The sequence below is a fragment of the Petromyzon marinus genome, chromosome 53, assembly GCF_048934315.1.
Source record: "Petromyzon marinus isolate PM22_M1 ecotype Great Lakes invasive population chromosome 53, UKy_Petmar_22M1.pri1.0, whole genome shotgun sequence".
Taxonomy (NCBI): domain Eukaryota; kingdom Metazoa; phylum Chordata; class Hyperoartia; order Petromyzontiformes; family Petromyzontidae; genus Petromyzon; species Petromyzon marinus.
Genome location: NC_133719.1, coordinates 6,884,679 through 6,899,104, shown reverse-complemented (window position 1 = coordinate 6,899,104; position 14,426 = coordinate 6,884,679). Strand labels below are relative to the sequence as shown.

Below are 14,426 nucleotides of genomic sequence, written 5' to 3'. Positions count from 1 at the left end.
GGTTCGCATTCGCTGGTCCGTCACTATGTAGTCCAGCAGATGTTCTTGCTTGGACCCGGCATGCATCCATGATGTTGTGTGGATGCGCCGATGCCGGAACAGCGTGTTGGTAATTACAAGCCCATGGGCTGCACAAAAATCTAGCAGCCTCCTACCGTTGTTATTGAGCTGATCTGGCCCATGCCCTCCAATCACTCCAGACCAGGTGCCAGTATCATGACCAACTCGGGCATTGAAGTCACCCAACATGATGACTCTATCCCGAGGGGCCACTTTAGCCAGCACCTGTGACAGGAGGTCATAGAAGGCATCTGACTCATCGGCTTTGCCTGCATCCCTCCACGGATGTTCATCTTCGGTGGGGGCATAAGTAACCACGACCACCATTCCTCGCCTCCGGTTAATGGGAAGGCGAGCCCAAAGTAGCCTGGGGCTTACAGCTTCCCACACCTCACCGCCACGCTCCCACGCCCCCTTCATTCTTTTGTTCAAAAGAAGACCCACACCCTGTTGTTTGGCAGTCTGCTGCCCCGAGTAGAGGACTGTTCACCCCTCATGGTGGCAGGAGCCAGAGCCGGTCCACCGGACCTCCTGAATGCCGCATAGATCCAGGCGGTACCGGTCCAGCTCCCGACAGAGGAGTGGCAGCCTCTCCTCTGCAGTGAGTGTTCGAACATTCCACGTGGCCACCCGTAGTGGCTTTTCGTTGTTTCTGGAGTAGCCCCGAGGGTAGGTATTCAATCTCCTGGCTCCGCCAATTGGGGTTTGGCCAGGAGACATCATAGACGCCTGGCCCCCCGGGGCCTCCGGCACAAGCTTAGTTGTTACATATTTCAGTTTAATTCGTGGTTTTGTGGTAATTAATTGAAGGTGGAGGGGTTACCAGCCCCTCGCACCCGTCCAGAGCCCCCGTTTAGCCCCTGTGGTGGACACATATGCCATGAGGGGAGGAGCCAATCAAAATTGGAACTCCCCCCACAGCGCTGTCCACGACAGAGTTGCCCGTCCGGCACCGCGAGGAGGTAGGGGGTTGTTTTGCCGGACAATCGCTCACACACACACGCACACCCGCACATGCGCACACGCACGCACGCACAAACGTCGTTGTGGTTGTTGTCGTTGTTTGAAGATTGTGCTTCCCCCAAACCTGGAGCGCATCCGAGACAAGCTGGCGGAGAACATCCATGAGCTGTGGGCCACTACCAAGATCGAGATCGGGTGGACCTACGCAACTGTGAGCCGAGCAGCACGCCCGATCAATCACCTGCATCATCAGCATTCACTTTAAAATATGTAATGCTAGGACATTTGCGTTCCATAATTGTTATGCAAATTGCATGGCGCAAAGTGACTTGTAACAGTCTGCCTCAGCAGCAGGCCGTGCTTTCCCACCTGATGACGGACGCTTGTGTTGCGCCTGAAACGTCGTGATTTATAATTATTTTTCTACTTACGTGACTTTACCGAAAGAACCAAAGAGTTATGGATTCCTGCAGTCACGAAAGCTTCAAGTTTGAATATATTTTGCCCATCTCTGCGTCCATACACGAGGGGATGGGTGGCCAGCACCACACCTGGTCGCCTTTTTTTCTCTCTGTACCGCACCTCCGACTGGCACGGTTGGCTACGTACGGTGCGAAAGAATTTGAAACGTACATATACGTGCAGTGGCGATGTTTGCCCATTTGCACCAGGTACTCAGTTGAGGCTGAGTCGACCTAGGGGAGGGCCCGGACAGGTTCAGATAACAGTCACTGGTGTTGGCCGTGAGTGGGAATTGAATTCAGGTTGGCTGGGTTCGTAGCGCTCCCCTTCTATACACGCACATATGCACATATACTAGAGGATAATTAGTGACTTCCTACTGAGCAACAGTTGACTGCGGTCTTCAAGGTGAATCCTTGGTTTCTGGAGTTGAGAGGGAGAGTGTGTGGAGAGTGGGTGGAGGGGAGCGGAGGGAGTTGAGAGGGGATAGATAGGAGAGTGGGTGGAGGGGAGCAGAGGGAGATGAGTGGGGATAGATAGGAGAGTGGGTGGAGGGGAGCGGAGGGAGATGAGTGGGGAGAGGTAGGAGAGTGGGTGGAGGGGGGCGGAGGGAGATGAGTGGGGATAGATAGGAGAGTGGGTGGAGGGGAGCGGAGGGAGATGAGTGGGGATAGATAGGAGAGTGGGTGGAGGGGAGTGGAGGGAGATGAGTGGGGATAGATAGGAGAGTGGGTGGAGGGGAGCGGAGGGAGATGAGTGGGGATAGATAGGAGAGTGGGTGGAGGGGAGCGGAGGGAGATGAGTGGGGATAGATAGGAGAGTGGGTGAAGGGGAGCGGAGGGAGATGAGTGGGGAGAGGTAGGAGAGTGGGTGGAGGGGAGCGAAGGGAGATGAGTGGGGATAGATAGGAGAGTGGGTGAAGGGGAGCGGAGGGAGATGAGTGGGGATAGATAGGAGAGTGGGTGGAGGGGAGCGGAGGGAGATGAGTGGGGATAGATAGGAGAGTGGGTGAAGGGGAGCGGAGGGAGATGAGTGGGGATAGATAGGAGAGTGGGTGGAGGGGAGCGGAGGGAGATGAGTGGGGATAGGTAGGAGAGTGGGTGGAGGGGAGCGGAGGGAGATGAGTGGGGAGAGGTAGGAGAGTGGGTGGAGGGGAGCGGAGGGAGATGAGTGGGGATAGATAGGAGAGTGGGTGGAGGGGAGCGGAGGGAGATGAGTGGGGATAGATAGGAGAGTGGGTGAAGGGGAGCGGAGGGAGATGAGTGGGGATAGGTAGGAGAGTGGGTGGAGGGGAGCGGAGGGAGATGAGTGGGGAGAGGTAGGAGAGTGGGTGGAGGGGAGCGGAGGGAGATGACAGGGGATAGGTAGGAGAGTGGGTGGAGGGGAGCGGAGGGAGATGAGTGGGGATAGATAGGAGAGTGGGTGAAGGGGAGCGGAGGGAGATGAGTGGGGAGAGGTAGGAGAGTGGGTGGAGGGGAGCGAAGGGAGATGAGTGGGGATAGATAGGAGAGTGGGTGAAGGGGAGCGGAGGGAGATGAGTGGGGAGAGGCAGGAGAGTGCGTGGAGGGGAGCGGAGGGAGATGAGTGGGGAGAGGTAGGAGAGTGGGTGGAGGGGAGCGGAGGGAGATGAGTGGGGAGAGGTAGGAGAGTGGGTGGAGGGGAGCGGAGGGAGATGAGTGGGGAGAGGTAGGAGAGTGGGTGGAGGGGAGCGGAGGGAGATGAGTGGGGAGAGGTAGGCAGGGGACGAGTTGACGGCGGACCACGACGCTGGTGCGTGGCGATCTTCCCAATCGATTGGATCGGGGGCTTGCGGTGAGCGATGCGGAATCTTGTGGGCGACGCGGTCCACGTCCACCGGTGGCGGGTGACGGTGAGAGTCCTCCCCCCTCCGTCGTGGTCGTTGGGATCGTCCGGAGTGCGGGCGGCGAGGATCTTGCGGGAAACGTCAGCCACCGCCGTCATCTCTCCTGCCTCGAGCCGCCCGCTTCTGTCTGCCGCGCAGGCCAGGGACGATAACCGGCGCCTGCACCCGTGCCTCGTCGATTTCCACAAGCTGCCCGAGCCGGAGCGCAACTACAACCTGCAGATGTCCACCGAGACCCTCAAGTGAGGCCCGACACTACGGGTCTGGGGTTGACGCACCTTCGTTTCTTCGCATAGCTGATTTTTTTTGCGCGTGTTTTAGTTTGCTGTCCTTCGCCCGCGCGCGCGCGCCTTCGATTAGCACGGTCGGCTACGTACGGCGCGAAAGAAGCTCGGCCGGCACACACAGTGACGGAGCGGCAGCCAAGGAACGGAACGCGTCCGAGAGAGGGCGTCCACCCAGGAGATGGAACGTTGACATCAGGCGTCAGGCGGACCGTCGCATCGTAGCATCATGGGGCGTGGCGACGGCTTTGGGAGGCCATCAATTCGGCACGAGATCGATCGTGGTTTTCGAACCTCCGATGAGCACGGTCGGCTACGTACGGCGCGACGGAAGTTCAACGTGCGTACGTGCGTGTGAAGGCGTTGCATTGTACAGCTGAAATAGTTTGAGAGGGAGGTAAAGGCCCACTGAGCTGTATAGCTCTTTTCTCAGAAGGGACCTGGCCACAAATGATAGCTCAACAAAGTGGCTTATCACCACGTGGAAATGTATGGCAGGCAAATACTCTGATAGCGTGATGTTGATCCGAAAACGTGGAGGGAAAACATCTCCTAGCCACCGTGGTGATGATTAGAGAGAGAGAGAGACGCCACAGACTCCAAATATACAGCAGGCGACAGGGTCGGGATCGAACCCACGACCTCCCGCGTACCAGGCGAGTTAGTTAACATCTCGCCAGCGCGCCGTGACGCGTGTGGTCGCCGTGCCCGGTGCCCCCCCCCCCCCCGCAGGACTCTGCTGGCGCTGGGGTGCCACGTGGGCATGGGGGATGAGCAAGCCGAGTCGAAGCTCAAGCGCCTGCGGCTGCCCCGCAAGTAACCGCCGCACCGTCGGTCGCCCTCCTTGCTGCTCACAGTGTTTTTGTCTTTTCTTTTTTGTTACGTGCGGTGTACATTTGTGCGCACTAAAATAACCAACGGTAACCCCTATTGAAGTATGGTGAATATTCACTTTACTTTATTGTTATTACTTTTTCTATCTATGTGACTTTACCGAAAGAACCATAGGATATGAATCTCTGCAGTCACGAAAGTTTTCAGTCAAAATGTAAACTGTATATTGTTCTAGATACCTAAAATTGCATTACTCTGTTTATTAAGATACCAATTATCGCGGCATTGACGTCGATACCCACCGTGGTTCTGTTCGCTGAAACTTGTCGTCGCTCCCCCCCACGTCCCGCGTAGCTACTCCATGGAGAGCGGCTACAAGCCGGCGCCCTTCGACCTCAACCACGTGAAGCTGACGGCCGGCCAGGAGGCCATGGTGGACAAGCTGGCGGAGAACGCTCACAATGTGTGGGCCCGCGACCGCATCCGCCAGGGCTGGACCTACGGCATCCAGCAGGTGAGAGCCCTCCCTCCCTCACTCCCTCACTCACTCACTCCCTCTCTCACTCCCTCCCTCCCTCCCTCCCCTCCCTCACTCCCTCCCCTCCCTCCCCTCCCTCTCCTCCCTCCCTCCCTCTCTCCCTCCCTCCCTCCCTCACTCCCTCCCCTCCCTCCCCTCCCTCACTCCCTCCCTCCCTCACTCCCTCCCCTCCCTCCCCTCCCTCACTCCCTCCCTCCCTCCCTCACTCCCTCCCCTCCCTCCCCTCCCTCTCCTCCGTCCCTCTCCTCCCTCTCCTCCCTCCCTCCCCTCCCATCCCTCCCTCTCCTTCCTCCCTCTCCTCAACTCCCTCTCCTCAACTCCCTCCCTCTACTCCCTCCCGCCTTCCTTTTTATTACGATCAGAAGAAACCAAAACAAATGCTTGGTCATTCGGCACTTTGTTTCGTTCATCATGTCGTGTTTTTCTGAACACGTTTTCCCGTGTGTCATGAATCCCATTGTGTACTTTGTTCACAGACACAAACAAAAACAAAACCCCCCCCTCCCGCTCCCCTGCATGATAAATAATTGGGAGTTTGGCCGTCGCTTCGGGGGCAGCAGTGAAACGGAGCGACGCCTCTCACGATGCACCACCCCAAGGGCGTTCGCGCGCTTCCATGCTTTCACGCAGGCGTCCGAGAGATGCGGGCGCTTGGGCTCAAAGAAAAACACGCGGATTTGTAGACGCGTCGCTGGCAGGGCGGGAAGCGTCGCTGGCAGGGATGATGAAGGGACGATGATGAAGGGACGACGGCCGGTGGTCGAGACTAGCACCAGAGTGGCAACCAAAGGAGGGAACGCCCCACCCAGAGGCTGCGGTGTACGAGCCGACTTAGTGCTGCTTGGAAGCAAATCATCAAATAATACATCGTCTAAATCAGGGGCGGGCAAATTTTTTGACTCGCGGGCCACGATGGGTTCTAAAATTTCACAGAGGGGCCGGGCCAGGAACGGATGGATGGAGTGTTTGTGTGAACTTAATATAAATGACGTGTTAAAAATCATTACATGAAAGGATTTGGCCTTTAACAGGTAGCAAAGCATTTATTTGCAAGGCAATTTAACAAATTGCACGAACATGAACAATACAAAAAACATGTCGTAACGTGACTGATCAAACATCATGAAAACATTCGAGGCCTGCGCCCAAACCAATGACCTCACTTGACCTTCTTCATTGTCTACATTAACAGGTTGGAGCAGCCATGCAGGCTGTGTGTCGGAGATTTGGCTCCAACCTCGCTGCAGCAACACATCATCACTTTCAGTTTCAGTTGTAACAGTGTTGTTGATCTCCCATTTTTGCAAGTGCATCCAAGTCTGGAGTTATTTTGGTTGTGGCAATTCTCAGGATGGATCTGAGGTGCTGATACGTTAACTTTGATCTGTGACGGCCCACAATGCATTGCGAGATGATGTGCCCTTTCGAGCCCTATACACCACACTCCCGGTCAAAGTGCGCCATCTAATGGGGAAATTGGGGCATTACAGGAGAAAGGTAAAATTTAATTTAATAATAATATTTAGACAAGTTCGGCGGGCCGGATTAAAAAGCCCAATGGGCCGTATACGGCCCCGGGGGCCGTACTTTGCCCATGGCTGGTCTAAATGCATGCCTCTGCAGGTCACCATACTTCAATAGGGATTACCGTTGGTTATTTTAGTACACACAATCGACAGGAGGTAAAAAGAATAATGGGCTTGCATAATGTGAATGCATAATGCACGTTGTTTACCATATACATAACCCAACCGGCAATGGATTACCCATTGTAATTTATATAAATCATTAATCCTCCCACCCCACATCGCTGAAGAAGCGCTCACAAGTGATGTCATCACAAATCTGGTTGTTGCCTCATGAAACGAGTTGTAATTACTGGCGAAACGTCGTGCTCAGTTTGTAAATGTTGTGGCTTTTCTCTCCAACACACCGGTGTGCTGTACTAGTGACGAATTGGCCACGTTCTGTTTACGTGACAAACCTCACTAGTTGGCTGTGTCGGGTGGTGGCAGGTTTAATTTTCACGCAATCTAACCCAAAGACCTGTATTATGTACATACGAGCTGAATGTTTGTATACTCGCCCATTCCGTGCTCGCTATGCCCGTGTCACTTGATTCCCCGTGGACACCTTTGCAAGACGAGACGTTCCAGCTTCAGCGAATATCCACGTAAAATATTTTAATCCCCAAAAACATTTAGCCCCTATCCGAGCGACTCGGTCGATACTAATCGTCCCGGCGCTTCTGCCCGACCCGCGGTGACCGCAACGCAGGACATCAAGAACAAGCGCAACCCGAGACTCATCCCGTACGCGCTGCTCGACGAGAGGACCAAGAAGTCGAACAAGGACAGCCTTCGCGAGGCCGTGCGCACGCTCATTGGCTGCGGCTACGTCATCGAGCCGCCCGACCAGGATCCTGGTCAGTGCCGTCTGCTCAAAACATTTAAGTTCTTTACAAAACCCAACGGCGTGGCGTTTCTCTCATCGAGCTGATGCCACACACTTGTGCAGACACCTTCACTATTCGAAGTTTCCGCAGTGCACTAATGCGGGCATCTTCAGGAGTTGAGGCTTTGGCCACGCACTGCCGGCGGGCATCTTCAGGAGTTGAGGCTTTGGCCACGCACTGCCGGCGGGCATCTTCAGGAGTTGCGGCTTTGGCCACGCACTACCGGCGGGCATCTTCAGGAGTTGCGGCTTTGGCCACGCACTACCGGCGGGCATCTTCAGGAGTTGAGGTTTTGGCCACGCACTGCCGGCGGGCATCTTCAGGAGTTGAGGTTTTGGCCACGCACTACCGGCGGGCATCTTCAGGAGTTGAGGCTTTGGCCACGCACTACCGGCAGGCATCTTCAGGAGTTGTGGTTTTGGCCACGCACTGCCGGCGGGCATCTTCAGGAGTTGAGGCTTTGGCCACGCACTACCGGCGGACATCTTCATGGAGTTGAGGCTTTGGCCGCGCACTACCGGCGGGCATCTTCATGGAGTTGCGGCTTTGGCCGCGCACTACCGGCGGGCATCTTCATGAGTTGCTGTAGATCCCCGCAGTCGTGCCTGGTAACAGCGCGAGAGATAGAAATTCCCGACACGTTAATCGGATGGCATTTTTTTTCGTCCGCGGTTGCTGCAGCGCTGCTGGCCGAGACCGCCGGGAGCAGTCACCCGGACAAGATGCGGATCTTCCGGGCGGAGAAGTCCTACGCCGTGTTGTCGGGGAAGTGGTACTTTGAGTTCGAGGCGGTGACGGCCGGGGACATGCGCGTGGGCTGGGCCCGGCCCGACGTGCCCCCGGGCCACGAGCTGGGGGCCGACGAGGAGGCCTTCGTTTTCGACGGCTTCAGGGTAAATGCTTTGTTGTAACAGTAAAGTTTTGTGCTTTCTTTGCAACAAAACAGGTGTTAAGATGTTTAAACACCAAACAGAATCCGTTTTCAAGGAATCATGTCTGCATTCACGGTTTTATTGGTAGAAACGGTAAAGCCAATTCTTATATTTTCATACTGGTAAGGGAGGTCCCATGATGTAGCTGCTCACCCCGAAGTATAAATGTCCCGATTGTCTTTGTGCTGTTCGCCTTTTGGCGTTCTCTATGCTAACATTGTTTTGAGACTAGGCTCTAAAGAAAGCTGTATCTGGTGTGGAACAATCTGTTTCAAAGACAATGCCATATACTACCAGAGCATAGTAAATGCTTTGTTGTTGTGGAATGTGGTTTCGATTCCCAGTGGCTGTCCTGGTCAATGCTGTGTTTGTGTTATTCGCACTCGTTGCACACGGAAAGTGCTTGCCACAAATGAACCACGGTGCCTTGCCGGTCTCATCAAAGAGCATAATGCACTACGTGAACTTCGGTTATCCTCGCAGCGGCGGCTTTTGGCTGACCGTCGAACAAAGACGGTCGCCGCATCGCGCGGCGCTTTCAGATGCGTTTCTGCGGCCGTCTAGAAGGCTCTTCCTTCTGGTATTAGGAAACCACTGGAGCTGTGCGCTTCTGAATCTAGATTGAAAACCCATTTCTTTAGAACGGCTCTTTGTGTTTAGTCTGTTGTGCTTCCTCCGCACGGTTGGCTACGTACGGTGCTAAAGAAGTTCAACGTACGTACGTAAAACCCGTAAAAACACTATGCACCATCTGCTTCACCCGCGTTAAAAGATCCCGTGATGCAATTGTGTGTCGGCGTCAAGGGTCCAAATCTGCATAATATAAAAAAAATAGCTCGCAAATGACCCAATTTGGATATTATACACTCGCAAGGTTCCCGGTCGCTGTGGTTTCGAGACCTTCCCCTGTTCCTGCTTGCTCGCGGCACAGGCCCAGCGATGGCACCTGGGAAGCGAGCACTTTGGCCGAGACTGGCAGGGTGGAGATATTGTGGGCTGCCTCATCGACCTCAACGACCGGTGCATGATGTTCACCATCAACGGCGAGGTGCTCCTCAACGACTCGGGCTCCGAGCTCGCCTTCCGCGACTTCGAGATTTCCGAAGGCAAGGGATTGTCCCCCCCCCCCCCACAATGCCCCGGGGGAAGGGGGAGGAGTGGGGGTGGCAGCCAAGTCGATGTCACGTCATTTTTCAAATTTAATGCCATGGGAAGCGTTGAAGCATTAGTTTTGTCCGTCTGTCTTTTCCAAAATCTTCATTTTTACCGGAGCAATCCGATGAGCTGTGAAGCTCTTTTTTTTACAGGTGTCCAGTAGGGGTGGGTCAGAACGTTACAACAAACAGTACAAAAACACAATAGGAGTGCAAGGGATTGGAAAGGTTAGCAAATCACGGTAACTCCTGTAAAAAGTTATTATCCAATATGAACGCAATGTCTAGACATAGTTGTGCTGTTCCTGGGAATTTAGCCAACAATATCGAACAAGTTGATAGGAACATCTCCCCAAAAGCGAAGCCTATGCGATGACGTCATTTCGAGTGACGTCATCTGGAAAAGTCACGCGTCGCACGCCGTGCGACATCAGCTCGTTGCGCAGGCTCCGAGAGTGACGTCGCCGTCGCTTAATTAAATGCTTGCAATGTTGTGGAAAGAATACAACTCTCTGTGCGTACACCGCACTTGAGAGAGCCCGGTTTAAAACACGGGCAGCGGTTGAAACCCGGTTTCAAACCCAGGATTTGTTAGCGGCGCCGGCTCAGCACCCTGACCTCTGAGCGACCCAGCCAGCCCGTTCCGAGAGGCCTGCACTTCGCAGGGTGGGTGGGGTCGCGTTCACCGCCCAATCTCGGAACCTTGCGAGCGGCTCGGCGTTCATTTTATTTCGAGAGGCGTAGCGGCGCCGTTGTTTTTAAAGACATCGCCCTGCACTCACCGCAGAGAACCGTAGCGACACGACCGCCGCGCTCTACGATAGCCGGCATCAAAATGTGCCGCGCGCCCTCCCGCGTGGCCTTGCGGGAGCCTCGGTGGCAACAAAATTTACTCTTTTATGTACATCATCCCGAACGGAACTGTAAGGAAAGACGATGATGACGTACGTCGTCGTAACAGGAACGGGTAAATGCTCGCCGAGCCTTCATGTGCTTGCGTGTGTGTGTGTGTGTGTGCTTGCTTGTGTGTGTGTGTGTGCTTGCGTGTACACGCGTGTGCGCGACAGGCTTCATACCCGTGTGCAGCGTGGGAATGAGCCAGGTGGGGAGGCTGAACTTCGGCCGCGACGCGGCGACGTTCAAGTTCTTCACCATCTGCGGCCTGCAGGAGGGCTTCGAGCCGTTCGCCGTCAACATGCACCGCGACGTGCCCATGTGGTACACCAAGCGGCTGCCGCAGTTCCTGCCGGTGCAAGGCGACCACGAGCATTATGAGGTGCGGCCGGCTGGCGACGGCGCCCTGGGGAGATGCCCCGTTTTTTCTTTGCTAAACCAAAGTAAACTGTTTTAATTTGTATGCTAATTCCAAGTTTGCACAGCATTACATTTCATGCTAATTCCTTTGTCAATGCCATCCGATTAACGGCGACCTGCGCTTGACTTTCTTCACTCCAACGCTGTCCTCTGGACAGTTTGGTTCCTTCACCTGATGAAGGCCACTTGTGTTGTGGCCGAAACGTCGTGATTTTTTGTTGTTTTGTTTTTTACCTACGTGATCGAATAGAACCAGAGAGTGTGGATCCTTGCAGTCACGAAAGCTTCAAATCTAGAATTGTTTTAATTTTTCCAGGTTAAAGGGCCCACTGGGGCCCTATGCAGCTCTTTTTTCAAAAGCGGCGTGGCCACAAATGATAGCTCGAAGTGGCTTATCGCGTGGAAATTTATAAGCAGCCAAATTCTCTAAAAGCGTGATGTTGAGTCTAAATGTGGAAGGAAAAACAACCGTAGGACCCGGAGAAAAATTCACACGACCACGGGGAGAGAGACACACAAGTTTACAGCAGACATCAGGGTCGGGATCAATCCCACGAACTCCTGTATACCAGGCGAGGCAGTTAACATCTCACCACTGTGTTACTCCCGTGTTGCCGCAATGATCATCCTTCACAATGCGGTTTTGTACGATAAATAACGATAATAGTAATGACGACGACGCTGACGACGATGATCATGATAGTCACGCCGTTCACTTGGGAATGTGATAACGCACCCATCCGTGGATTTACGGTTGATTGGTATGCTTACAAATGACGTGCTCGAGAATCGATTAGTTTTTATTTCATTGTCGTTGTCGTCATCAGTCGTGGTCAATCCACTGCTGGATGAAGGCCTCTCCCAGCGTCCGGTGCCTCTCGCGGTCCAGCGATGCAATGATCCACCGATGCAATGATCCACCCAGCTCCTGCCTGCACGTCAACTCATTTCATCGCTCGGTCTCCTTGGTGGCTGTCCTCTCTGCCACCGTTTTTTCGTTTGTGTTTTAAAGTGCATGCAAATCATACGTGAACGATATTCTAGATCACATTGGACCAATGTACCTATGGGCCCGAATGATCTGCCGCACGACTGGCGTTTACACTCCACGCAACTTCAGAGCAGGACCCTTCTACTACTCCTCTCCCGGCGTCGGACCTTGTGCTCGACACTGGGGGGGTCGGGCCTTCTCGAGCGCTGCCCCAAAGATCTGGAGTGCCTTTGCCGGCGGGCATCTGGCACGCGACGAGCCTGAGTGTGTTTGGGAGAGGGAGTGCAATAGTCACAATTTTATCGTGACATTTACTTCAACATTATTTGATTGTCTTTTCATTTTATATTTTCGTGCACGGTGATTTGATACCATCTTGAGTGGCGGTAATATTACATTTAAAATAAATACGGTTTACATAAGCGTACCGTATCAAAGAGAAAAAAACTAAACAAGTGGGAAATTTTATTTATTTATTTTCATCCCCTTGTCCACTTGTCAGTGATCCACCGACGCTTGCCTCCACGGCGTGGTTCAGTTAAATTCCACCACCTCATGTTTCATCAGTCCTCTCAGCTCCAGATCCTCCACGCGGCGAAACTCCTCGTGCCACGCGTGGCCTTGTCTCAGCAGTCCCACCTCCTGGTCTCCATTACCCCTCCCTCCCCTCATTCCACCGCCCCCTCCCATCCCGCATCCACCGTCGACGTGGTGAGCTGGTCCGTTTACGTCCTCGGGTGAGGCCCATTGAGCTCAGAATCTCTTTCTCGTCATGGCGACCCGGCCAAGGCAGCCGATGTGGTAGCAAGCATCCCGGTAAACATGCAACGTCGGGGGCCAACGTTGGCCACGTTGTTGGAACCGTCGGGTCAACGTCGACCCAACGTTTCGCGTTCACGGGCTTACTCGATGGGAAGGGAGGGTTCGCGTGGGTCGCCGTGGCCAGCCGGGATCCGGCGCGTCCGCGCAAGGCCCTCTGCGAAAGTGACCGAGACGCGCCGTTCCCCTCGCGTCTCCGCATCCGCCACCGCCCCCCAGGTGACGCGGATCGACGGGACGGTGGACAGCCCGCCGTGCCTCAAGGTCACCCACAGGACGTTCGGCACGCAGAACAGCAACAACGACCTGGTGTTCTTCCGCCTCAGCATGCCCGTGGAGTGCTACGAGGACTACAAGCCGCAGCTCGCCGGCCACCTCAACTCGCTCATGCAGGAGGAGGAGGTGGACATCGACATCGATTCCGAGTTCGAGGTGCTCAAGAAGACGGCCGCGCGCGGGAACCTGATCCAGTTGCCGTTCGGCTCGGCGTCGCCGCCGGGAGACAAGGACGCGGCGGCGGCGGCGGCGGCCGCCGCGGCAGCCGCCGCGTTGCCCGGCGGGGGGGCTTCTCCGCCGGCGGGGGCGGGAGGGGCCGGGGGAGCGTCGGTGACGGGGTCGTCGCTCGCGCCGCCCACGCCGACCCCGACGGCCGAGTCGAGCGGCGGCAGCAGCAACAACAAGGACGCGGCGCAGGAGAAGACGTCGCGCCTCAAGCCCAAGTGCGTCGCCGAATTAGCGCAATCCACATACTCACGGCAATCGATGTAACAGCCGTACTGCTGCTGCGGCAAGCCCTCGCCGTGCGCGAGTTCTGGATTTGGCGAGTTTAGCATATTCGCGAACCGAGCCACGGCGTCGCGTTAGGTGGTCGACGGGAGGAGGCGAGGGGCGTGGGGTCGGCGGTGGCGAGGATTCCTCGATGATCGATCACGGCCAGCGGCGGGTCCGCTGACCTCCTCGGTTTGCCCGCCCCCTCCCCCCCCAACTCCCCCCCCCCCCCCATTCCCCCTTCGGCGTTTCAGGTTCCTCATGCGCCGGGGGAAAGTGTCTCAGGCGCAGGCGCCCGCGGCGCCGCCCATGCCCGTGCACACGCGGCTGCAGGAGGAGGTGCTGCCCGACGACCGCGATGACATGGAGACGCTCATGAGGACCACGCTGGTTCGTGACCCCTCGGCCCCCGGTCGCCGCCCCCTGCCTAGGGAATTGCCACGGCGTCGAGGTGTTACCCAGCTCACCTGCTACAGAGGAGGTCGTGGGTTTCATCCCGACCCTGAAACCTCGATATTTGCGTTCATAGAGTGTTTTGTCTGCTCTAAATTTCCACGTGATAAGCCGTTTTGTTGAGCTACCATTTGCGGCCAGGTCGCTTCTGAAAGAGAGCTACGTAGCTCAGCAGGGGCCTCACCTGGTAAGGTGAAAAAATATATCAGTTTAGCCCGCGACTCTTTATGACGTGGGCTCTTCGCAGCCCGCTCGCAAGCCGAGTGCGGTCTTGCGGCTTGGGCCGCGTGTCGAGCAGTGGGAGCTCTGACAACGTCAAATCTCGAAGCTTTTCACCGCGCGCTGCCACGGGCGTGTTCAGTAGTGCATGGCGAAAGCTTGGGCGACGGATAACCTGGAAGGCCACACTCGGCCCGGGTGACTTGTGTTGTCCCAGCAATGGGACCTTTACCGCGCTTATAAAAGAGCGATAACACCTGAGCGGTGGTGGCCATGTGTGTAACTGTTCTACAGTGGAACCTCGCCCATGTCCATT

At 55.5% G+C, this 14,426-nt stretch overlaps 1 protein-coding gene across 11 annotated transcripts in view; it reads left to right on the top strand.

Annotated features, from left to right (window-relative positions):
- LOC116953891 (ryanodine receptor 2-like) overlaps positions 1 to 14,426 on the top strand; it is a 321,447-nt gene that overhangs the window by 76,527 nt on the left and 230,494 nt on the right. For all 11 annotated transcript variants that reach the window (XM_076051967.1, XM_032974196.2, XM_032974194.2 and 8 more), the window contains 10 exons: positions 1,130 to 1,234; positions 3,488 to 3,591; positions 4,366 to 4,449; positions 4,822 to 4,981; positions 7,283 to 7,430; positions 8,142 to 8,353; positions 9,324 to 9,498; positions 10,614 to 10,822; positions 12,890 to 13,389; positions 13,693 to 13,828. In XM_076051967.1, the coding sequence (XP_075908082.1) occupies positions 1,130 to 1,234; positions 3,488 to 3,591; positions 4,366 to 4,449; positions 4,822 to 4,981; positions 7,283 to 7,430; positions 8,142 to 8,353; positions 9,324 to 9,498; positions 10,614 to 10,822; positions 12,890 to 13,389; positions 13,693 to 13,828 (1,833 nt within the window). The remainder of the gene's footprint in view (positions 1 to 1,129; positions 1,235 to 3,487; positions 3,592 to 4,365; positions 4,450 to 4,821; positions 4,982 to 7,282; positions 7,431 to 8,141; positions 8,354 to 9,323; positions 9,499 to 10,613; positions 10,823 to 12,889; positions 13,390 to 13,692; positions 13,829 to 14,426) is intronic.